Here is a 26,640-nt window from a genome sequence, read left to right on the forward strand (position 1 = left end):
ATGCATTTTTAAGTATCAAAGTCATCCATTGGCCTGGTAGTGGTGGCATGCCTTTAATCCTAGCACTGGGGAGGCTGAGGTTGGGGGATCTTTGTGAGTTTAAGGTCAGCCTGATCTACAGAGTGAGTTCCAGCAAGTTCCAGGACAGGCTCCAAAGCTACACAGAGAAACCCTGTCTTGAAAAAACAAACAAGTAATCATCTGTACAAGGCTTTACAGTAGGTCCTTTTTGATGGGCCATGACTGGAGTGATGTTAACACCATAACCTTAGGCTTGCTGTTCTTTGTTTCCCAGCTTCCTGTCTGTCTTCACTTGCAGAGAGACTGCTTTCTGGTATTTTCCTACACCGGAGTTCAGAAATACTTCCAACCTTGTCCAGTTGTCTCATTTCTGCCCTTAATGAAGTGAAATGTCCTTATTTCCCATGTGTTTATATATCTCTAAACTCTACCCTTTTTTGTTTTGTAATACATGCACATGGTGTGGGGTTTCCCCCTAAGCTTTATACACAGTTATTGTTATTGTGTCTGTTGTTGTGTGATGAGGAGATCAGAGAACAACCTCATACAGTCGGTTTCTACTTTTCACCTTTATGTAGAATCTAGGGAAATGAAGTTATCAGGCATGTCCACAAACTCCTTTCCCCACTGAGCCACATGGTGTGAAATTTTGAAATCTCAGTGAGAAAAAAGTTCCAAGGAGCTGGATAGATGGCTCAGGTTAAGAGCCTGGGCTACTCTTCCAGAGGACCCTGGTCGATTCCCAGCACCCATGTAGTGGTTCATGCAGTGTGTATCACCAGTTCCTGGGGATCCGATGCCCTGTTCTGACTGCTGAGGGCACCGGGCACACATGCATGACATGCATGCAGACAAAACACCCATACAAATAAGTCAGTCTCCTTGCCATCCAGTTCTATCAGCAGGAAAAGCTTTAATCAGGTTCTAGCCTACCCTACCATGCAACTCCTTTCCACCATACCAGCTTCATGGAAAACCAAGCGTTCACTGACAAGACAATCCCATCCCCCACACTCATCATAGGTCGTTCTGTCCCTGTTTCTGGGTGGCCTTCAGAAAGCACTCTGGTGAAGCAGTACGGCACACCCAAGCTTGAGTGATTAACGCAGATCCAATAGCTTCCTCCACTGGACTCAAACCCCTGGTTCCTCGAGACTGGTCTGGTACTTTCCTTAGCGCAAGATGTATACCTAAAGAACGTGGGTACCTTACCAGTTAGGCTTGGTACAAACCACAAAAGGATGAATCCCTACACTGACAACCCCTACACTGAGGGGGTTTGAGTCCTCGGGACGGGAGAGCCATGAATAGTTCGAGTCTCAAGGGTCAACCCCATACGACTGCGGCGCTACGAAGCACCGCGCTGGGTGCGCCTGGGCCAATTTTGTCCCGCCCGCTCACCGTCTCACGAGTCGCGGGCGGGGGCTGCGTCGCGTGCGTCCCCGCGCAGCCGCAGTGCCAGGGAGGTGGGCGGGGCCGGCTGTTGGCAGCAGTTGGCGGGGCCGGGAGGCGGCTGCACGTGCGGGCGGGGGCGATGCGTCACTGACCGGTGAGGCGCGGCTGAGGGGTCTCGGTTGCCCGGGTGTCCGAGGCCAGGGCCGACCCCTGTTGGAGCCTTCCGCCGGGGGGAGCCGGGGGGAGCCGGGGAAGGGGTGTCAGGACGTGCGCCGAGCCGCGGCCGCCGGCGCGGGGAGAGCGAGCGAGGGGCCGGAGCGCGGGGCTTCCCGCCTCAGCCCGCGACCGGACGCGGGCTCTTCACAGGGCGGGGGCCGGCCTGCCTGTCCCTCAGGGGACTGAGGTGCCTCCCCTTCCCATGCCCAGGAGGGACAAGGATGAACATGACTCAAGCCCGGGTGCTGGTGGCCGCAGTGGTGGGGCTGGTGGTGGTCCTGCTTTACGCCTCCATCCACAAGATTGAGGAGGGACACCTGGCCGTGTACTACAGGTGAGCCGTGCGGGGGCAGCGCAGGTGCCGAGCACACGGGGAGAGGCTCAGTGGCCGCGGCGGCGTCGGGAGAGCGCTTCCGACCCTAGGAAGTGGTTTCTCCCCAGCTGTTGGGAAGTAACCTTTGGCCGGGCACCTTCAGGTGTGGGGCAGCTTAGTGCCCAGTTCGTTTTGTGCAGACGTGGGGACTCCTTAGGAGGGGAGGGAAGTTGACACTGCAACCAAGATGACTAATTCGAACTCGTTATGTAGTCCGTGCAACTGTACAGGTGTTTGGTTTGCCACCGTGGATGCTTTTCGGGATCTCTGGTCCTACCTATGACATTCTCCATAAGTTGCTTTTGTTTTGTCTTCATTGAATGCCTCCCCGTACCTGGCTACGTCTCCCAAAATCTTAATGACTGTGACAGTGTTATGTCCCTAAAGTCAAGAGACAGAAGTCGCATTTACAGGCCCCCTTCCTCCCTTTCTCCAAGTCAAGGTGAGGAGAGTGTGGTCTATGTTGCTGTCTGGTTGATTTGGCATAGCTTTTCTTCGCTATGAACTGCCACCTGCTCCTTTAGGTATAGACTGATAAGAGAAGCCAGTTTGGACAAATCGGGGTAGTAGTTTATTCAGAAAACAGATTTTTGCTTATTTCGATCATGCCCACCCTCCCAACTGGTATTTCTACTTTTAGATCCATCCTGAGCCCTAGAAAAAAATAACGATTTTGGTGGTGTGTCTTAACAGATGGAATTCTAGCATAAGAAGTGCCAGCCTGGACCACATTTCCGTCCAGTTTGTCATTTGTCTTTCCAACAGGGAAAGCACAAAGAGAATATGGAGGTACTACTCCCCCTAAAATAAGTGATGAACCAGAAACAGTTCATCTTTTTAATTATGACTTCCCAACCTGTTTGTGCATTCAGGACAAGGATCAAAGTATGAATTTACTGTTGATTGTATAAAATAGGACTTTTTGATGTATTTGTCCCTAAACTCTTCCTAATTTCCAGGGGGTGTTTTCATAGTCCAGATAGTCCAGAATTCGATGAACAAATGTGTATCTCGCCTACCCTTTCAACCTTCTGGCGGCTGTATTTTGTTTCCTTTATACAGAAACTTTGGTCCCAAGATTTTAATGGTGTATTAAAAGTATCATTAGCCTCAGAAATTTTCTTCTTCAAAGTTTGTTTCCCTGTTTTTTAAAACTTAGTGATTAAATGTATTGTTTTGACTTGGCCTCTTGTTATGTGCAATTAAGGTACCTTAATTGAGAGTCATTAGAGTTTTTCCATGAGTATTTGTCAGAAAGCTAAAGACCTACTTGAGAGGATTTGGACCCAAGAGCAGTGCTAGAGACCCAGAGGTGTGGTTGGTGGAGCTTATGAAACAAGGTGCAATATTGGCAGTTGAGTTTGATGCATTTTCATATTTTTAACTGTGGTGGATGTTTTAAGTAGCAGTTGTTGATTTTGAGTAACTCTGTAAGGCTAGTAGGTTAGTAACATGAATAATAGTGAATGTTTATTATAGCATTTTAGAATTGGGAAGAGAGTTTCTCTTACTTGCAGTTTTGTCAACCAAAACATCTTTTTGCAGGGGAGGAGCTTTACTAACTAGCCCCAGTGGACCAGGCTATCATATCATGTTGCCTTTCATTACTACGTTCAGATCTGTACAGGTGAGTGATTCCTAGGGATTCCAGATAGACAGGTGTGACAGGAGTTACCACACTTATGGGTGGAGATGGGTTTCCTTATTGCTTAAGCAAATGTTGGTATTTACTTAATTGTGGAGTGAAAGTTCAGAGTACAACTGTCCTAGAACAAGCATTGATTTCAGACCTTCTTGTCTTGGAATGAAGTAGGCAGCTTGTCAAGACTGACTTCTGCCATCTGTATAATGGTGTTAGCAGGTTTTCTGTTACTTCAGTCAAAATAAAAGTAAGAATTGAGAACACAATTAGGAGTACAAATTAGTAATTACTTGGTTTAGAACTGTTTGGTTTCCATAGAGGCAGGCTCCTAGGCTACTGTTAACATGGAGGAATGAATTTTTATACACAGCTTTTTGTCCTCACATTTTTGCCTCACATTTAAATATAAATTTATGAGAAACCTGAGTGCATATGGCATTTTGATAACATCTTAGAATATCTGAATTAAGTATATGGTTCTTGCATAAAGTATCTTGGCCATAGGAAATGATTAATAAATATAATTTGATATAACAAGATGGCAAAAATAAGATTAGGCTCTAATATTGCAAACTCAGTGAGATCATAAATCTTTGAATTCAGTTTCATCTACCATCTGCTACAGGTTTTTCAGGAAACAGGAAAAGTCAATGTAATTATTATTATCACTTAAATTTTTAGCTTTCTGCTAAGTAATAGTAATCATGAATAGCTAACTCCCCCAGGTTTCTTTCCAGTCCCATTTTATGGTTTGTGTCTATTGAAGTGAAACATGGTAAACATGGTGTTCTTTCTCTAACCACAATGATCCCAAGATTGGCTTTTTATATTTTAGTCATACTTTTGAGTTTTATAAAAAAAATGTAAAACCATATTTTATATATAGTAATATAGTTTACATATTAAACAGCACTATGATAGAATGAATTGATACATTTTTAAATATATTTATTTTTACTCTATGTGCATTGGTGTTTTTGCCTTTGTGCTTGTCTGTGTGAGAGTGTCAGATCTTGGCGTTACAGACAGTTGTGACCTGCCATGTGGGTGTTGGGAACTGAACCTGTGTCCTCTGGAAGAGCACTCACTTCTCTTAACCACTGGAATTAATACAGTTTTAAACAAAAGAAGAAAGGGGAAATGTTAGGTTACAAAACCTCTCCCCTAGGAAAAAAAAATTTATATTATTTAGTATCAGTATGACAAATGTATCCAGTGACTAGTAATGTCTAATTCCTATTGCACTTTTATTCCTTCTTGTCTTGGTTAATGTTGTCACTCTTTGTTCACCATCTCTTCTTTCTGCTGCCCTGATCTTGTAGCCTTTATAGGCTCATCCCAGTCTCTTTCCTCTTCTGATCTTAGTCCCCAGCAACTCTTTAATAATAGTCTTAACGACAGCATCATCAGACTCAGAGATTGGGTCTCCTTAGGTCTGTCTTGTTCAAAGCCAGGTAAATCTGTCTTTGCCTTCCCGAAACTCGCTGTTAAGAAATATGGTGTAGCAATAACATAAAGTACACATAGATAATAATAAATAGATTTTTAATTATAGGTATATAACAAATGTGCATGACAGTTATAAACCATCAGAGATGAAGTGAAAGTAATAAAAAGATTCCAACGTAAGTATTCTAATTTGCATGTTTAGATATTAATTAAAAATTAAAATTTTGAGCCAGTGTAACAAAATAGGAATGTTCTTTCTTGTGTTCAAAAAAAAAAAAAAAAAGCAGTATTCTAGGCAAGAATTGCATCAATAAAACTTTTTAAAGAAACTTTATTTTGTGTTCATTGGTGTTTGCCTGCATATGTATCTGTGAGGGTGTCAGAAGCCCTGGAACTGGAGTTACAGACAGTTGTGAGCAGACATGTGGGTACTGGGAATTAAGCCCAGGTCCTCTGAAAGAGTAGTCAGTCCTTTTAACTGCTAAGACATTTTAACAGAATTGATAATTGAAAGGACTAATATACATGAATGTGAAATTCCATATGTAAGATATGGAGACAAAGCAGTGCTTAGAGAAACATCAAGTCCTTCAGCCGTTCACTTTTCCCTCGTGTGTTTTTTTGAGACATGGGCTACTGTGTAGTTCAGCCTAAACCCAAACTTGCACTTCAGTCTCCTTAAGGCTGTGATTACACATGTGTGCCACTGTAACATTTCTTTCATATTGAGAAAATAATTAGGTATATAGAAGTACACAGGATAGGATATTAAATTGAAAAGTTATTGTTTAGCTCCTAGTTTTTCTTTTTTGAAAGTTGGCACAGAATAGTGAAAATTGCCTTAGTTTAATGCTTTGAAAGAAATAAAATATACTGAATTCGTTTCTATATCAATCTTGTCACTCCCTTTGTCTAGAGTTAGCTCTACTAGCCCCATCACACTAATCTCTCAATCAAAGAATTACATGTTATTCTTTCTGTGCTGCAACTGTATATTCAACCAGTGATCACATCTTTCCTTTACTATGTCTCCAAGATTGACATGTTTCAGTTTTCATGGCTTTGCTAACTTATCCTAGACTTCTTTAGCCTTCTAGTTGGTTTTCTTGCCTCTCGGTAAGCTGAATAACAACTGTATAACATGATCAGAGGAATTAAGGAGCACACCTTTACCCCCTCCAGTGCTTAAGAGATCAACTGTAGGGCTTAAACCTAGCAGAGCCTTGAGTATTCTAGGCAAGTCTCCACCACTGAGACTTTGTCTTTTGTATCTTCTTTGCCCAGTTTGGGCCTTGCTATTTCCCAAGGTAGTTCGAAACTCGCACTCCTCCCTCCTCAGCCTCCCACATAACTGGGGTTATAGGTCTGCATGGCCACTCCCTTATCTGACAGTTTTTTTAAAGGTTCATTTTATGATTATATATAACATGGATTAAAGAGCACTTAAACTGTTTGGCAAATATTCAATATCTAATATCATTGTGTTCTTTTCCTGGAATTTACCACTCATCTGAGTAGTGCCTTCTGTTTCAGGCAAACCAGTCTGCTTTGGGTGTGTACTTCTGTCTTCTGCTATGTGTATTTGAATAGGACATTAGTTGAACTTAAGATGTCCCTCTTAGTTTCTCCACTTCCAAATCTGTCTTTTTTGTTTTTATTTTTTCGAGACAAAGTTTCTTTGTATAGTCTTGACTGTCTTGGAACTCTCTTTGTAGACCACAAAGAGATCCACCTGTCTTGGAACTAAAAGTGTGTGCTACTACTACCTGGCTAGATCTATTAATATTTAATTTCAGAGATATTTTAAATGTTTTATTTTTTAATTTATACATATTTGTGTGTGCCTACTTGTCTGTGCACTATATTGTGGTATCTGCAAAGGCCAGAAGGGATATTGAATGCACTGGAATGGTAGTTACAGGCAATTGTGAGCCACTTATGTGGGTACTAGAAACCAAACCCAGGTCCTTTGAAAGAGTGTTAAGTACTATTAATTACTGAGTACTCTCTCTCTCTCTCCCTCTCTCTCCCTCTCTCTCTCTCTGTCTGTCTGTCTCTCTCAAGACTAGTATTTCATTTCTTGTAACAATACCTAAGAGCTCAATTTATACTATTATTTTTGTACTTACTGATAGGTTTCTTTGTAAGAATTTTATTCCCTATGCTAGATAGTGACTTTTAGGTTAACAGGGACCATATTCCATAAAATAGCATATTTTTTTGTGCTTAACAAGGTATAATGTGTCTAGAATTTACTGCTGGCTTATTTGAAACCTTAACATACATAATCGGAGTTCATTCTGATACAAAGAAAGGTGTGATGTGGCAAAGCAATTAAGATCAGATTATTGGTTCACTAAGGAGGAAGCAGTATTGGTTGTTGGCACTTATATTAAAAGGCAAACTGAACAGAACATGTGAGAGAGCAATAGGTCCAAAAGCAAAACATTGACTATAGCTTTGCTGTTGAGTTCAAAGGTAGCTTTGGTTGATAAAGTACTTGTGTGCAAAAATAGTTACTTATCATCACTGTAAACAGTTAATAGTCAGGAATCAAAAGCGCAGAGCACAGACCTTGGTCATAGTGTCACTTGTAAGTGAGCTGTGTAGTTTGAGAACTCAAGCCAGCCCTAGGCAATAAGATACTTAAGAATTTTCCTGCCTACTAGTTGATATTGAATATTTCCTAGTGCATTTTGAATCCAGCCTTCCTTATAAAACATGTAGTACTCAAGTCTTTGACAAGAAATGGCTAACTCAGTAGCTGATCTTTGGAGGCTGAAGTCATGGCTGGGCTCTCTTGTATTTACTTAGGAGCAACTTTCTAGAAGAGTTTCCTCTGGGATCAGCTGTGTGTGTTTGTTGGTTTGAGACAGGGTCTCTGTATTCTTGACTGTCCTGGAGCTTACTGTGTAACCAGGCTGGCCTTGAATTCACAGATATCCACCTGCCTGTTTCTGAGTCCTGGGATTAAAGGCATGAACCACTGTGCATGACCAGATCAGCAGTATTTCGTAGATTTTTTGTTTGTTTGTTTGTTTTGTTTTTTGAAACAGGGTTTCCTCTGTGTAACAGCCCTGGGTGTCCTGAAAATATCTGTAGACCAGTTTGACTTCAAACTCACAGAGATTTACCTGCCTCTGCCTCTGCTGGGATTAAAGGCATGCAAGTTTTAATGAGCAATTTTTTTTTTTTTCCTGTCCAGACAACATTACAAACGGATGAAGTTAAAAATGTGCCTTGTGGAACAAGGTAAGCTTCCTGCTTTGTTACCCATCACCCTTTACTTTCTTTAGTCCTAACGTTTTTGGAGCAGTAATCACTAGATAAACCTGGGACTTAGTATGTAGACTAGGTGGTGTCAAACCAGAAACAGTCCTGCTGCCTCTGCTTCCCAAACCCTGAGATTGTGGGTGTATGTCACCATGCAAAGACAACTTCTGTATAGGCATGACAGCAACAGAGATTTCTGTGCTGTGAGTTACTTGGATGAAATTGCAACTGGGAGCATTCCATTTTAGGATATTGAAAAGAGTGGAGTTCTAGAGCTAGCAGACTACTGTTTATTAGCGTTACCACACCTGTGTTATTTTAATTGACAGGAAAATGAGGCAGGAAGTATAAACTTCACATAGCTCTTGCCTTTCCACTGATGCATTGATTAGCTTCTCTAAGTTTAGTTCCCTGAAGTAAGGGAATAAGAACTATGTTACAATTATTATAAGAATTTGAATTTGTATATGTGGTCCAGAACTTGTCTCTGAATTGATGCTCAGTAAAAGATTACTTCAGACAAAATCATTCTACTTCTCTCTATGTTAAGTATCATGTAAATGAGAGTTTCTGAGTCAGTTGGTCTTTAATAGAATTTATGCCTCGACTGAAGTCCCTGAGTAATGCTTTTGGTTTAAAGGCCTCTAAGGATTGCTGCCCTAAAAAAGGCTGAGGGCAACAAAGGAAATAAACAAGGCTTGGGTATCACTAAAATATTCTTAATACATTAAATTGTAAGAAGTGAGGAATGTGAAGTACAAGGCATTTTGATGACTTAAAGCATTGCTTTTACAAGTTTTAAAAGATAACTTTGACATCTGTAGAGGGACAGATTTTATAAGTTAATATATCAAAGTTCTTCCTAGATTTTAAGTTAGATTATCAAGTTACCCATGTATCTATATATAACTTTTTGATAGTACTTCACTGCTTTTATTGTGGCTCTGGCTCACACTTTTTCTGTTTGTTTTTGTTCATTTGCTTTTAGTGGTGGGGTCATGATCTATATTGACCGAATAGAAGTGGTTAATATGTTGGCTCCTTATGCAGGTATGTTACCTATCTGCTGTGTTTGTACAATTATAACCAAGGTATTTATAACTGAGGAAGGAGTAAGAAGGTACTTTTTAAAGTTTTACCACCTCAGTGATTGCTGATGAATATAAGAATAATCATGAAAATATTTCTAGGAAATAGAGGTAGAAACACGTCACAAGTCATAGATAGAATTAGTTTTCAGTAATCTTATGAGCTACTCCTGTCTTAATTTACTGTCTTTGAAAACAAGTGTTTCTAGAAAAAGAAAGTGGCATTGTATGCAGTCATGGTGAGGAAGAATTTCTTTGTGTCCTTAAGATCTATAACTAATCAATTTCCTTGGGTCATATTCATTTCTCATTGTAGAAAAATCTTTTCTAGTTGAGATTTGCCATAACTTGAAGCAGTCTGAAAGCCTGAAGTATAAGAAAGCATTTTCTTAATAAAAGATAAACACTCACAAAGACAAGGTGGATATGTGTTCTTTAAAAACGGGGCTGTGGAGGGAGATGGCTTAGTTATTTAAGTGCTTGCTATGCAAGCTTGAGGACCTGACTTCAATCCTCAGCATGGAAGAGCTTAGTATACTGTTGTGCACGTATAATTCCTGTGCTGAGGCAGAAGCAGGGAGATCCCTGGGGTTCACATTCTAGCCAGTCTATCCTAACTAGTGAGAGGCCCAAGAATGACACCTGAGATTGGTTTGTGGGCCTATGTGAGTGTGTGTGTGTGTGTGTGTGTGTGTGTGTGTGTGTGTGTGTGTGTGTATGTGTGTATGTGCATGCACTCACAGAGATGCATGTACATCACATGTACATACACATGTATGTACATAATTGCAAGTTTTGAGTGTCTGGTCTTCATTCTTATTAATGAATTGGCATGCCAAGTAAACCAATGCCATGTGTTTTGCAAGAGCGTTGAAAAAGTGAAATGGCAGCCTCTGCCTTTAAGGTGTTATCATTGTACTTGAAAAGACATGAGAGGAAGGAGAAAACAGATACTGAAGTGTAGGGTCATGCCAAGTTTCACGCAGATCATGGAAATATTTCAGAGTAAAGAGTTGCAAGTATATTATTGTCAGGTGGTTTTGAATGATATTTTTTAGAGATTATTTTCCTCATTTTTTTTTCCATCTTCAATCAGCCTTCCATATCTGTGGTTTATGTGTTCATAGCTTCAACCAAGCACATATCAAAAATATTCAGGGGAAAGGCTGAATCTATACTAAAGATATATGAACTTTCCCCCTGTAATTATTCCCCAAACTATACAGTGTAGTAACTATTTATATGGTAAATTATATTGTGTTAGATATTATGTAATCACCTATACATGATGAAGTATACAGGTGACTATGCAGTTTATATACAGATATTACTGAGTTTAATATGAGAGACTTGGACATCTGTAGATTTTAGTATCTCCATAGGGTCTTGGAACCAATCCCTGTCCCCCACCCAGATATCAATAGATGACTTTGTGTTCCCTGATTACAAATCACTGAACTGGATTATAATTCAGAATTGAAAAAGAGAAAGCTGATGGCTCTCTCTAGAGATGGACATACTTTTAGATCACTGGTTCATTTGGAAGATGATGAAGCTGTATATTTAGAAGTTATTTATCAACAACTGTTCGTTTAACTATGACCTAGGATCCAATTGCATCTAATATCCTGTGGAGGAAGGCTGGTGAAGTAAGTATTTGGGTGTGAGAATGGGTGCAGAATGCAGCATATTTTTTAGGTAGAACGTAGGTTTCTGACATGTTCTGGTATGTACCTTTGGTGATATTTCTGAATGTTTTGGTTCTTAGTTTCCTAAGATGGAAAATTGGGGATAAATGAAGCACCAATGTATGTGTCGCCTGATGTAAAGTCTGGTAAATGTTAGCTCCTTCTCTGGTATCTAGAGACTTTAGTGTAAGACTTTAAAACTATGCTTGAAGGTAAAAAAAAAAATTATAAACACATTTTTATATATTTTGAATTATATATGTCTGTTTGCAGCAGCTTCATCATTTTATTCTTGCTGGTCTTCAGTTCAGTCATTATCTCTTGACTAAAGTTTTGCTTTACAATAATTGCTCATACTTTCCTGTTTCTCAGTTCATCTTCACACTGCTGCACAAGTACACATCTGACTGTCTCATTCCTTCCTTGGTGTTGACAATCTATCCTTTCCTTAGTGTGAAATATAAGTCTTCTGTTAATGTTGTAAATGTAAGAAAATGTTAAATGAGCCCATGAAATATAAAATCTGTGAGTAGTTCTTTATGTTGTCACTATTTTGTTGACACTTTTCCTCGTGGATTGTATATCACTTTAACTTTACCGTTGCTGAATTTGAAGATGCTTGGATAATTGTTGAGTGAAACAAACATGGGTTGAATTCTCCTTCAGTGTTTGACATTGTGAGGAACTACACTGCAGATTATGACAAGACTTTAATCTTCAATAAGATCCACCATGAGCTGAACCAGTTTTGCAGTGCCCACACACTTCAAGAAGTTTACATAGAATTATTTGGTAAGTGTTAATTTGTTTTAAATATAGAAGTAGACAATTAATGATTAGAAATCTTATTAACTTAAATATTGATGTTGTAATGTTAGTAAACCTTGGGTCATTTGAGCATTTTCTCTGAATCTTAATAGAGCAAGCACCTTTAAAATACTTTGCTTTTATCTAGTGATAATTTTTTCTTCTCTCTCTCTCTCTTTGAGATACTGTCTTATATATATCCCAGACTGACCTCAAACTTAACAGGGATCATCAACCTGCTTCCACTTCCCAAGTGCTGGGATGAAAGGCATGTACCACTATGCCCCTCTTAAAATATAAAGAATTAGAAAATCACCAGGTGATGGTAGCACACATCTTTAATCCCAGTAGAGTACTATGGAGGCAGGTGGATCTCTGTGAGGTCAGCCTGGTCTATAGAGTGGGTCCCAGGATAGCTAGGACTGTTTCACAGAGAAACCTGTCTCAGAAAAATAAAAAAAAGAAAACAAACAAACAAAACAAAAGAATTAGAAAATCTTTATTCACATGCTATATTCTGTTTTCATTATATTTTATTAAAGCTTAGAAGTATATGTTTGGGAGTGTGCTTGACACAAGCTAGAGTCATTTGGGAAAGGGAGCCTCAGTTAAGAAAATGCCCCAACTAGTTGGCCTGTGGAGAAGCCTATGGAGTATTTTCTTAATTGGTGATTGATGTGGGAGGTCACAGCTCACTGTCAGTGGTGACACTCCTGGGCTGAAGGTCCTGGATGCTGTGTGAAAGCAGACTGAGCCAGCCAATAAAGGAGTATCCTTCTGTAGCTTCTGCTTTCATTACTGCCTCCAGGTTCTTGCCCTGCCTTAACTTCCTTAGTGAAGGGCTGTAATCTGTGAAATGCAATAACTCTTTCCTCAAGTTGCTTTGGGTCATGGTGTTTTGTCACAACAATAGACACTAAGACAGGGGTATGTCTTGAGATGTACTTCCGTGCAATTGGGATTCAGGATTTATTAGGAGGATAGGCAGGGCCTGTCATGTAGTTTTATTCACAACCATGATTACTACACATAAAGGATACAGGTAAAAAACTAGCAAAAGTAAAAGGTATAATGGTGAATTTTAGTAATAAGGTACAAGCACATGTGAAATGTTGACTGCTGGACAAGCTCATTAGCTACTCAGCACCTAGCAATTTCACTGGGACTTGATAACATAGATGCCCTCTGCCAATCACATGACATACTTCTAGGCTCCCTAAGGAAAGCTAGTGTTCAGTACAAACTACTTTATATAAATAGGCACAGTGGCACCTTTTACCAGTTCTGGCATGGTGTTGGGAGTCCTGTCCACATCCAAACTTCTAAATACAAAGGGCCGCAGTACCAGGCCTGTGTGTTACCTTCTATTGCGGTTTAATAAGGATCAGGATAAACAAATAGGCTGAATAGATGTTTATTCAGGGAGAAATAACTTACAACCTAGACAGATGAACACCAGCAAGTTCCACCGATGCTCTCCTCTCCACCTCCTGCCAGCAAGTCCCGCCAGCAAGAGAGCATTCCCTTGGCTCCTCCTCAGACTTAGTTCCACAGGTCACTTCCGTCCCTGGCCCCACCCCTCCAATGGGCGTGGTCAGTACCACAGAAGGAGACAAAGTGAATATCCCACTACAACCTTCCTTATGTAAAAGTTTTCACTTGGGACAATGAAAGTTCTTACCAGGGAATTGGGATTGTTGCCTTTAGTATTCACCTCTCCTCCTTGGAATTCTTAGTTTATTTCTCAGACTGAGGTATGGGAATGGTTAATCCCTTTGAAGTTTACCAGTTGAGGGACTGACAAGATGGCTCAGTGAGTAACAGGGCTTGCACTCAAACCTCAGTTCAGTCCCCAGGCTTCACATATTGGAAGGAGGGAGCCAACAACACACAAAATAAATAAAATGTAATTAAACCAATTGCTTTCTTTTGATGATTGACAACCTCTGCAATGCCAGACTTGTCACATCACTGGTTGCTTTAGTAATGGTGAAAGTACCATTGAGGTGATTAAAAAATTCATTCATTGTAAGATCAAGTAAAGTTACAGCTTCTTTTTGGTAAAGACTTGCCTCTCTTTTTAAATTCTTTTTTAAAGTCCCAAGTCAACAGTAAGGTGGTAATCAGCAGAAAAGACATTTAGCTATTTGGGCATTTATGTGAATCAAGATACAGAGGCCAGATGTGGTGGCACATCTATAATCCTAGCACCTAGAGAGCTAAGGGCATTATAAGTTTAGACCAATCTGTGCTATAAAAGGAATAAGGTATGCATTGAAGAAGCTAAAGATTCAGTTCCTTCCTTTATTCAAAAACTGTTTTTAGCCAATAATTATTAATCTAGTAAAAGTGTAAGTTATGCAATAAATGCAGTGATCCAAAGTTAAGTTAAATTTACTGAATACAGTTTGTGGGGTAAACTTAGAATGGCTGTCATATTTCTTCCTTAATAGGTAATTTCTCAAAAAGAAGAATGCTTCATATTCATCTCACTTATACTTGATATATACTTTATTTATCAAGATGTTTAAGCTCTGTGAAAGAATAAGACTGGAATCAAGGTCTCTTCTGACTGGTTTTGTTTTGCTGTTAATTAAAAATAACCGAATATCATGAGATTTGTTGTTCTTGGCTTAAAAAACAGATCAAATAGATGAAAACCTGAAGCAGGCACTGCAGAAGGACTTAAATGTCATGGCCCCAGGCCTCACTATCCAGGTAAGCTCTGGAACTTCTAGGGACATTCTGGGCAGTTTTCTAGAGCTGCTGTTGAATGCTTTCATGTGGTTGGTTATGTAGTAACTTAATCTAAACACTATGGTATTTTGACTTTACATCCCTGTGGAAATGAGAAAGTATGCTGAGTGGTATTTTCTGGTAAATTTTTAGGACCATAATTCAAAACTCTAATATAGAACTAAGTTTGTATTTCTATCAAGTATAAGTTCTTTTTTAAACACAGAAATGGTTAGTAACCAGTATAAAAGTATACCTTTCCTTCAATAGCATCGTGAAAAAGGAGTCAAATATAAGAAACAAAATAGATGTTAGAGTATGAGCTGACAGGGGGATCTACTGGGCAGTGATTGCTATAAGAGTGTTGCAAGAGTAAGAAGCTATTTCCAGAGAGCACACCTAAGGACTTAATCCAATTAAGCTTCTAGGTAAATATGCACATTTTTATTAAATGAAAAAACAGAAAAATATTTCATGTCAGGCATGGTGTTGTTACTCAAATGCAGCTGAGATCTCAGCTACATAGAATTCCTGTACTCTTATTACTTAGTCATTTCTCTGTTCCCAGTTTTTTGTTAATCAATATTAGTATAATGAACCATGACATGTCCTTATGTACAAATTGTCTTCCAAAGAGACTGCACACATACACATCATTATCAGCAATGCTTTATGACATCATCACTAGCATTGGATTCAGTGAGTTGTGCAGGCTTTCTCCATGTAGATAAACGAGTGGTTCTCTCCTTTTGACTTGTATTTCTTTGGTTATTAATGAAGTTAAACATCTTTTGATATTTTTTAATGATCCCCTTCTACTTCATATCCTTTGCCCATTTTTCTGGTGGATTTTCTTTCCATATGAGATTTCGGCACTGATTTAAATCTGTGGGCGATTTACTAATATAGCCATTTTCATAGTTAAATCTCCCAGTGAGCAAGGAAGGTCGCTCAACCTTTTAATGTCCTTTAGTGTCTTAAGTTTTCACCACTTAATTAGACTTATTTCTAGGTTTTCCTTTGTTTTTGTTGGTTTTGTTTTATCCTATTCTAAATATTACCCTCCCCCGCAGTTTCTTGAGAAGTTCATTATTGATATATAGAAAATATACTCTTTATGTCAATTTTGTATTCTGTTACTTTGCTGAAATGTTTATAAGGCCTAAGAGTTTCTGGGAGCCTTTAAAAATCTTTCAAATAGGTTGAATATTTGATTTATTTTCTTGTTGGTATCTGTTTATTATGAATGATACATTAATAAAAGAATTTTGACAAGAAAGCTAAGACTTGGAGCACCGTATTGAGTAGAGATGTAGAGAGTGGGAACATCTCGGCCACTGTAGTTTTTGTACCTTACTAATCTCTAGGCTGGGCTCAGCCAGGTCTGCCATGGTTTTGGGTGACCTACTGGTACCTATAAAAGACTTTGTCTACCTCTGCAGCCACCCCTTGTAGTCCAGCAGAGCCAAGAAGACTCAGGCAGTCTAAAGAGAGGCTTATCATGCCACTTTCCTTCCCACTAAGCTCCCAATCAGCTATTCTACATCCAGAAGTACGAGATCACAGTGGGTAGTGTGCCTGTGGGCCTTGAGTGAGAGGTAGAAGAATTATCTCCCTGGAAAGGTTGTGAAACTGTATTTGCAAAGCTAATAGAATTTATTGTAAAAGAAACTATTACACACTTTTATCCATCTCTGCACCATATCGTCTCATGGACCTAAATCATATGAAAGTTGTTAAGGTGATTGTCATTCTGCTCAAGATCCATTTTATGGACTTATGAGCTCTGCTTTAGCCTCCAAAGGCTGGCCATCTGCATATGCCCAGTCTGGAAAACATTTTGCTATCTGTAGACATTAAATGGTTTGGTTCATCCTGGCCATGGAAGTTTGTCTAGGTGAGCCAGACAAGATGTCCTTCTCAGCTGTTCAGGCCCATCAAGCCACTTCCGATAAGGAGAAGGATTGGGAGCATTTCACCACGCATTATTTCCTGGATGATCAGAGCCAGAATAGCCTTGTCTGAGACTCTTGTTCTTAGAAGGGGTATGTCATCCAAGTAGCACTATGTCCTACATATTGTTCATCATTCCCTATTGGTGTACTGGGGTTCTTTGGATGTAGACATTATTCTAGAGCCAACAAGCTGCTGCGGAAGTCAGGAAAGAAGCCCATTCACTAGGAGCTGTAACTCCTGCTCTGAGGGGTATTGTCTCTTAGGGCTTTTTTGAGGAGCTGTTGCTAAAGTATTTAACAATTATGAATCATTGAAAATTTTCTCTGTTCCTAAGTACATTGTATAATGAGGGAGAGAAAGAATACCAAGAACCAAGCACCAAGCTCCCCTTCCTATGCAGAAACTATAGATCCCCTAAGACCATTGGTTCTCAACTTTCATAATACTGTGACACTTTACAGTTCCTCATGATCTCCAAACATAAAATAAAATTTCATTGCTTCTTCATAGCTGTAATTTTGCTACTGTTATGAATAACAATGTAGATATCTGATATGCAATCCCAAAGGGGGTCTTGACTCACAGGTTGAGAACCTTAGATCACATCTCTGAGTCCTCTGCAAGAATAAAATGAGGAACTCGACCAAGGCAGGTATGACTTACCCCAAAGTGCTTGTACTTCTCTAAAGACAGGTGCAGTCAAATACTTGAATTTTTTCTCCACCTCTCCTATAGGTTAGAGAGGATACATCCACCAACCTTCAGCCAGTAGTTTGGGTGTTTACCACTCATTTTACATGATGAGTTATAAACGTATAGGCTACAAAGTATTCTGTGTGTATTCTTTGAAAGCCACCTCCAACTTTTATGAGGTTCTTGGGCCCCTCCCTGGAGGAAACATCATATTTTTGCAATGTCTGAAACTATGACCCAGAAATTGCCGATCTGTGTCCTACTTGTAGTAGGGAACTTGTGTGAGTTTTCACATACAGACTGAAGAAGTTGCTTGTCTTCATCCTTTCTGTGTCTTAACAGTTGCTCCGAAATAATCACAAAGAGGTTTAATATTCATTATAACTGTTTGGTCGATAGTTCAGGCTTATTACTAACTAGCTCTTACAACTTAACCAATTTCTATTAATCCATTTGCTCATGTGGCTCATGTCTTGTCACCTCATTTTGTACATGTCCTGCTTCCTTTCTGTCTGCCTGGCTGCTACTCTGACTCTCCCTTTCTTCTTCCCAGCATTCTCTCTGCTCAGAAAAATCCTGCCTAGCCATTGGCCTATCAGCTTTTTACTAATAGTGAGAGTAATACATATTTGCAGTGTACAAAGATTGTTCCATACCATCATCTTGTTCTTTTTGAGGTGTTTCCACCAGCAAGTGGTGAAAGTTGAACAAAAAAGAGAGATGTTGTTTGGTCTTTTAGGTTTTTGTTGTTGTTGTTTGTTTGTTTGTTTGTTTTTAAATATAAGTTTATGTTCATTGGTGTGAAGGTGTCAGATCTCCTAGAACTGGATTTATGAACAGTTGTGAGCTGCCATGTGGGTGCTGGGAATTGAACCTGGGTCTTCTGGAAGAACAGCCAGTGCTCTTAACCACTGAGCCATCTCCAGCCCTTTTAGTTTTGTTTTTAAATGAGGAAATGAGTAGTCTTCTTCTAGGGATGTGCAAAGGTTGGTTTTTTGTTTTTATAATTATTTATGTATTTGGGTGTTTTGCCAACATGTATATCTATACACCTCAAAGAGTACTTCTGGATGCCCTGGGACCAAAGTTACATTCTAAGTCCCTAGGTGGGTGCTGGGAATCAAACCTGGGTCTTCTGGATCTCTTAACCATTGAGCATCTCTCCAGCCCTCAGAGGTGGAGGTATTTTAGGTCATCAAAAGTTTGGTTTTTATGATTAGGAATCCAACCCATAATGCTGTTTCTTAGGGACTGAAATCCCCTTGTGATTTTTTTTTTTCTACAACAATAGAGTATTCCTCCATTTTATAAAATACTTAAGCAAACGCTTATGCGTATTTTTCCTAGTCTTTTAAAAATAAAGTCTTTACTTGGTCAATACCATCAACTTAGATACTGATGGAATGTTTGGTTTTTACTGTAGACAATCCTGAGATAACTGGGAAAGAAAGGGTTGTTGAAAGTTATGGGCTGGTGAAATGACTCTACAATAAGTGTATAAAAATGTCTTTTAAAAAATTGGGAGATTTAAAAGTAAAAACAAGCTGGGCGTTGGTGGCTCATGCCTTTAATTGCAGTACTCAGGAGGCAGAGGTAGGCAGATCTCTGTGAGTTTGAGGCCAGCCTGGTCTACAGAGTGAGTTCCAACACAGGCTCCAAAGTAATACAGACAAAAATCCTGTCTCAGAAAACCAAAAAAAAAAAAAGGAAAAAAAGAAAGAAAAAGTGAAAACAATAAGATTCATGTGCTTAAATGCTTTTTATTTACACATTGAGCCAGTTTTCCAAGGGAGATTAGATCATGAGTTACGTGTGTGCAATATCAGTGGTGGGTGCAGGATGTTTAGTTAGTAAATACAAAAGCTCCCAGAGATAAGCTCTTAGTATAGGAAAGTTACACTTCAAAAGCAGCACATTCCAAGTAGATACTCTTAATTATGCCAAAGTTCACTTTGATTAAAACAACAGAGTGGCAGTAAATAATGTCTACAAATAAATGAGAAAGAGAGAATACAAGCTCTGAGTTGCTATTTATTATCCTAAAGCAGTGGTATTCAACTGTCCTAATGCTTTGACCCTTCAATACAGTTCCTCACGTTGTGCTCACCCCCCATCATAAAATTATTTCATTGCTACTTCATAACTTTGCTACTGTTATTAATCACAAATATCTGATATGTGATCCTCAAAGACATCACAACCTACAGATTGAGAACCGCTGTCCTAAAGCTTGGACTGCATTTTTACCTAGTATACCAACAGTTTACAACTTTAGGAAGTGATCACTTGCTTGCTGGACACAGTATTATTTGCACACACTGACTGGGATTTTCATGTGCTTTTGACATAATTTACCTCTCAACCTTGTTCCTTTGACTGACTTGACTTTCTTTGGTTTGCAAATTTGTAATGGAAAGCAAAATAATCCAACTATAGAGCTTTGTAAAAATTCTCTTCCTCCATGAGTAAGGTGGTTTTTCTCTTGAGGTCAGGCCCCATTTAAGTAAACTGTTATTTTTGACTCTTGGAGTGACAGTGTATAAAGTAGATCTGCTATTAGGATCCCTATATAAATTAGTGGGGAGCTGTGTTGCAGTTGTTATTTAAGCTAGAGTCATCTGAGGAACGCATCTTTAGGAGACACGGTTAAAGACTTTCATTGTTGACGTGGTAGTTTGGTTGTTTTTTTTTTTTTTGGTGGTAGGTCTGCCTCCATAGCCAAATCTGACCTTGAACTCCCTCCTGCCTTCATCTTCTAAGTGATTGGATTATATGTGTGTGCTACCATGCCTGGTTTGAAGAATTATTTTTCATATGTATTTTGACTATGTTTTTTGTTTTGTTTTGTTTTAGGCTGTGCGTGTTACAAAACCCAAAATCCCAGAAGCCATAAGAAGAAATTTTGAGTTAATGTGAGTAACATTCATGGGCTCCTACTATTTCTGTTTAGAGCTATTAACATGTTACTATAGCAGTCTAGGGAAGGTGTGGAAGGAAATGCTCAATGTGGGATTGGATAAATAGCTTTCTCCTGTACTTTAGTAATACTACCTTTTGTATCTTAATGCCCAGTAAATACTTAGTAGATTTCTCTTTATGTATGGACATTTCCAGAACAGTAGTCAAAGGTGCAATTTGCTGTTAAATGATTGCTGGAGACACAAGTAGCGATAATCTATCTATTCATGAATAGAGCCTTGAACAAGACATTAATAAAACAAGGAAACCCTTTTTGTTGCCTTATTATTTAGGTGACTCAGCGGTTAAGGGCACTGGCTGCCTCTCTAGAGGCCCCAGGTTCAATTCCCAGCACTCAAATGGTGGTTCACCACCATCTCTAACTCTGTCCCTGGGGATCTAGTGCCATCTTCTGGCGTCTATGGGCACTGTAAACACATGGTTCACAGAAAGAAGCCAGGCAAAACACCCATATGATGAGAGATGCCATTATGTATATAGGCTTCTCATACTGGTTAATGAATAAAGCACTGTTGGCCAATAGGAAAGCAAGATAGGAGGGGCTAGGAGACAAGGAGGAAAGAGGAAGTAGTAAGGAGGAGCCAAGATGGAGAGTGGGGAGAAAGCAGTATGCCAGCCGGCTCCCCAGTAAGAGAAATACATAGATCAGCAGAAATGGGTTAATAATTAAGGCAGAGCTAGCCGATAAGAAACAAGTAACCGGGCCAACAGAATTATATCTAATACAGAGTCTCAGTGTGTTATTTGGGGCTGGCGCGGCGGCAGGACAAGACTGGCGGCAGGCAGAAAAACTGTACTCCTTATACCCATACATATTTATTTTAAAGGGATTTTTTTTTTTTTTTAATGAGTAGATACCTACTTGGTATAAAGCTTAGGGATTTTTTAAATTGTTATTTGTGAAAATCAAATCTGGGTCTTTACGCATTGCCTGTAAGGAGGTCTTGCCTGAGTTTGAGTTGATTTCTGGATATCTTTCTTTTTTATGTTTCTAGAACTGGTTAGAGAGAAGTTTCTTACCTGACACAGGATTAGTTTCTAAGTGTTTTAGAGGATCTCTTTATGATAATACTTACAATATTTGAAACATCAATATTCTCATAGAGTACATATGAAAAGAAGAAACAAACATCTTGAGAAATTTTGGCTGTTGGGAAGAAATAAAGAGATGATGCTAAATTAAAAATAACTACCAAAAAAAAAAAAAATCCAAGAATACTATAGATGAGGACTGGGTATGTGACTCATGGCAGAGTGCTTGTTTACCTGACATACACAAGGCTAAGTTCAATCCCCAAGGCACACATATGCATGTACACACACACACACACACACACACACACACACACAGAAAGAGAGAGAGAGAGAGAGAGAGAGAGAGAGAGAACATAGCAAGTGTATATATTCAGGGCCCAAGAGAATAGTAATACTGCTCTATGGTTAGTATACCGAGTCCTTTTTGTTCCTAGTCTATCTTCTGTTGTGCAGTTTTATTTCTCCTGTTTCATTGTAGAGCTGTACTTTAAGAGTATAAAGCATAAAGTATCAAGCTGGGAGGTAGGTTATGAATCTGAGCCGCTAATAGAAATAATGTTTATTCAAGGATCAGGGTATCTTAAACTTTAGATATGATTGCTTCTACTAATAAATGAATTGTATGGGTTTTCTCCTTCCCTCCCTCCATTTCTCACTGTCTCACCTCTTTCCTCTTTCCTCCTTCTGCCCCCCTCTGTCCTTATCCAAAAGGATCACACACACGAGAAGCTTGAGCTACACTCTCAAACCTGCATGTTACTGTGCTTTATCCCTAGTACCACAAAGAGGGAAGAGGGAGGGAAGGGACAGGCAGAACCTTTTCTGATATTTATATAATGTTTTACTTCACAGGGAGGCAGAGAAGACAAAACTTCTTATAGCTGCACAGAAACAAAAGGTTGTGGAGAAAGAAGCTGAGACAGAGAGGAAAAGGGCTGTTATAGGTACTTGGATTTATTTATGTCTCACTGTAGGTATTGTGACTTTGTCCTGTTCTTTATCAATTTCATTTTGGATAATGTGGGGACTCAAGAGAGTATTATGTAGTGGAGAATTCCAGAAACTTCATTGTGTGTCCAGATGTTCTTAACACATTAAAAGTAAGTGAAGCCAGTAGATAGTGAAGCAAAGCCTCATTCATTAATTTTCAGTCTGCAGTGTGATTTCATTCTGGTGAACTGTTGAAGAGCTGCTTTGTAGTTTGTCGTTACTACAGCAATGCTGTGTGACTGACCTGTTCAGTGTCTCTGAACACCGTGCAGGAGTTTTCCTAGAGTAGCATGGTTCAGCATGGAGGTGAGGGGCAGTGCCTGTCACCAGATTATTTTCCTGAGCCACAATGAAACATGCCAACTACTGAGAGAATTTAAGAAGTTCGAACATCTTCACACATTTTTTTTTTTTTTTTTGTATATTGAATCTAATAATTTTACAGGTTATAATTTTATGTTTTGTTTTAAATTTTACTTTTCTAAAAATTCATTTTTATTGTAATTAGTAATCTGTTGGTTCCTACTAGATTGAAAATTCAAGGAAAAAAGGTACTTGGGGGTAGGTTGTTGTAGAAAACATTCCTCAGAGCAGAATTGCTGAATCACAATGTGAGCATACATTCAGGTTTCTCTTGCTGCCAGACTATTCTCTCCCTGGTTCTTCCATCTTCCCTGTCTCCAGCATTGAGTTCTGGTTTCTATACTGTTCACTGAATTCTCCTTTCTCTATGTCCTCCTTACCTCTTGGAGTTACCAGACTTCAAACGTTCATGTCAGTTCAGTGATGGACAGAGTATCTCATACTTTAAATTTTAATATCCCTAATTATTGGTAAAATTGTTTATTGGGATTTTTCCTTTAAAGTATATTACCTTTTAGTATCCTAAGCCAGTTATTTGACTGCTTTATTGAGCTGGTTTATGCTATTCTTTCTATGTTTTGAATACTGATCCTTCCCCATATTTATGCTTTGTAAATTATTTTTTCTTGACTTGTGGATTCTTTGAACTAAGATATCCTTGAGTTATATAAATTTGATTTTCACATAGTCTAATTCATCAAAAATTCACTGGTTTGTGCCTTGTTTACAAGTTCTTTTCTCCACAGGTATCAATTTTATTCTAAAAATTTAAAGTTCTGTTTTTTTGTGTGTGTATGGACCTTTAATTCATAAGGGATTTATATTAGTGTTTAATGTGGCAGAGATTTGGCTTTACTTTTTCCAAATGGCAGTTATCTCAGACTACTGAAAAGTTCACTATTTCTTCTTTTCAAATGTCATTTATGTATACATTAAGATACAACATGTAATTTGTTCTCATCCTAAGATCTGTTTTTATTTTAATTCCTTGTTGTGTAGCTTCCCTGTTACCTGTTCTTACTATCTAGAGTTTTTCCTTAGTTGTTCATGTTGGCTGTAATGTTGACTATTCTAAACTATTCCCGAGATTGCCTTGACTATACGAGGCCCTGTGAGACTATAAGGACCAGCTCAGTTCTGTAAAATACTCAGTTTTGTTGGAATTTTATTGAATGCATACTGATTTGGAGAAAATGGAAAAGTTTGATACTGAGTTTTACAAATCTCTTATATTTCTATTTATGAGAAATGTCTTTTTAAAAGTATCACGATTTAAGGTTAGGGAGATAACTCAGGCTATAAAGTATAAGAATGAAGACTGCAACTCTGAATACCAGAAACATGAAAATAGGGAGTGGGTTTTGTGGCCCACTTTTAATTACAGTCTCACAAGGCAGAGACAGGATCCTCAGAGCAAGCTGGCCATCAGAACTAGCTTTTTAGACAAGCTCTGGTTTCATTCATTGAGAGACCCTACCTTAAGAAATGGAAGAGTTGCCAAAGATGACTACGGATACCAACCTTAGCCTCCACGTGCCTGTGCACCCACACTGATATGTTCACACACACACACACACACACACACACACACACACACACATACACACACACACACACACACACGAAAACTGGAAAAGGGGAGAAGGGCAAAATAGTCTTAAAGTTCATCCTCTTGGTGCTGTGTGTGGTGGCACATTCCTTTAGTCCCAGCGCTCAGGAGGCAGACCTTTTGAGTTTGAGGCCAGCTTGGTCTAGGAAAATGAGTTCCAGGACATGACTACACAAAGAAACCCAGTGTCCAAAAAAAAAAAAAAAAAAAAAAAAAAAAAAAGCAATTAATTCCTGTGTAGCCTTTTAAAGTTTTCTGTTTCTGTAATAAGTAGGCTCTTTTACAAAAGCGCTTTTTCTTATTTCGTTTATTATATTATTTATTGGATTTTTGTTAGCAATTTTGTTGAAAATGCTAATATTTTTAACAGTGTCTTTGTTTTCTTGTGAGCAGTCATGTTGTCTTTAGATATAAATAATTCTATTTTCTTCTGTATATAAACATCACACTTCATGTCACTGCTTTAAGCTATGGCTTCCTAAACACTTTACACAGCAGGCATTTTTGGTTTGTCTCTAAATAGTTCCAATAACAGTTGCTATCTTAACATTTGCTACTTAATGAAGTTTCCTCCTGTTCTTTGCTTGCCAGAGCCCTTATTAAGAATTAGTGTTAAAACTGAGTTATTTGAATATATATATTGAGTTGAACTTAGGATTTTTAAGCTGTTAATATGATGGATTGTATTGTTAGATGTTATAATACTGGATTTATTTTTTTTTTTGTGTGTTGCTCTATTAAACCCACTCAGTCATGATATGGAAGGTTCACCATAATCTCTTGTAGGTTTGCTGATAAATTTTAAAGAATTTTTACCTTTTTTATTTTCAATAAATGAGATCATCTTACAGTTTTCTTTTCTTATAAATTCTGTCATATTTGCTTATTTGCATTTTGTTTGGGGGTTAGGAGTTTGCTTTTTGTTGGGTGCCTTGTTTCTTCCAACCCCAGAATGACTGGAAGAGCATTTATTTCCTGGAACATTTGTATATGATATGATATGATATGTATGTATGTATGTATGTATGTATATGTATATGTAGTTTCTTTTTCATGGGTTTCATGGAACACATAAAACATTTTGCTTTAATATGGCTTATGTTGTTTTCCTTGCTCATACTTTGGAAACAACCAACTCAATTTCATTTTTTAATTACATATAAGTTTATTCCATCATTTATCTTTTTAAGGTTTAGAAATGTTATTTTTGTTGGAAAATCTCTATTTCATGTAATACTTCAATTGGGGAAATGGGCTTATGGAATTCACTGTAGCTCTGAACACACCCACCATAGTCTACCTCTCCTTATAGTGTTTGCTTGTATATTCTTTTTTGTTGGATCGGTTTTGATCTTTCTTGTTTATTTCTCAGAGAACTGGTTTTGGTTTTGGCTTGCTTGATTTATGCTTTCTTTCCAGTGTTATTACTATGAATATTTGTTAGTTTCTTCTCTCTGCATACTTTGAATTTGGTTCTTTTAAAAATTCTAAAGTTAGTTGCTTAATTCATTGACTTCAGTTTTGTTTTGTTTCTTTTTTTGTTTGCTTGTTTTTAGTGGAAGTTTGTAGGAGTATAAATTTTCTTCTGAGTACTGCTTTGGTCTTGGAGAATTTGTTTGGTAGTTGTTCTTTAATTTGCATATGTTCGGTTTTCTTTAAGATATTTCCATTATAGTTTCATCATTAATCCATGAGTTATATGTATTACTTTTTCAGTTTTTTTTTGGTTCAGTGACTTTTAAGAGTGTATCATTGTATTGATTTTCATTGTCATAGTCAGAAGATAGCACCTGTTGTATGGGTGGTTGAGTTGTGTGATGAAATTTGATCTGCAGTCCTTTTCTGTAAATGCCTAGTTGTGCCAGAAAGGGCTGACCACATAATCCCTATTTGTTGGATGCAGGTTTCTGTGGTGATTGGTTTCTGTGGTCACATCTTCTATGTTCATCTCATTTTTGTCTATTGTGATTGATCACATCTTGCTCACTCATTTTTTTGCCTTCCAGTACTTTCAATTTACTGAGAATATTGTGTTAAAATTTCATGCTATATTTGTTGACTTATAATTTTTTCCTTTCTTTATTTTGAATCTCTATTATGAAGGGCATTTACATTCAGGATCATTAATCTCTCTGGAGATTTCCTACTGGTTTATAATAACATTCTTTATCCCTAAACCTATTTTGTAGCATAAGACTTACGTTGTCTGATGATAAAATAGCTATGTTGGATTTCTCTTGGCTGTTTCTTGGTGTATCTTCCCATTCTTTTACTTTCAACTTTTCTATGTCATTATGTTTTAGGTGTGTCTCTTATAAACAGCATAT

General features: G+C 38.4%; 1 protein-coding gene across 1 annotated transcript in view; it reads left to right on the forward strand.

Moving 5' to 3' along the window:
* Positions 1-1,493: 1,493 nt before the first annotated feature.
* The window catches only part of Erlin1 (ER lipid raft associated 1), a 34,346-nt gene continuing 9,199 nt past the window's right edge, over positions 1,494-26,640 (forward strand). Inside the window, exons 1-9 of the mRNA XM_051200100.1 lie at positions 1,494-1,570; positions 1,843-1,966; positions 3,551-3,632; positions 8,302-8,348; positions 9,358-9,419; positions 11,812-11,937; positions 14,597-14,670; positions 20,191-20,249; positions 22,204-22,295. Coding sequence (XP_051056057.1) covers positions 1,854-1,966; positions 3,551-3,632; positions 8,302-8,348; positions 9,358-9,419; positions 11,812-11,937; positions 14,597-14,670; positions 20,191-20,249; positions 22,204-22,295 — 655 coding nt within the window. The 5' untranslated portion in view covers positions 1,494-1,570; positions 1,843-1,853. The remainder of the gene's footprint in view (positions 1,571-1,842; positions 1,967-3,550; positions 3,633-8,301; positions 8,349-9,357; positions 9,420-11,811; positions 11,938-14,596; positions 14,671-20,190; positions 20,250-22,203; positions 22,296-26,640) is intronic.

This window comes from Phodopus roborovskii, unplaced genomic scaffold, assembly GCF_943737965.1.
Source record: "Phodopus roborovskii unplaced genomic scaffold, PHOROB, whole genome shotgun sequence".
Lineage (NCBI taxonomy): Eukaryota > Metazoa > Chordata > Mammalia > Rodentia > Cricetidae > Phodopus > Phodopus roborovskii.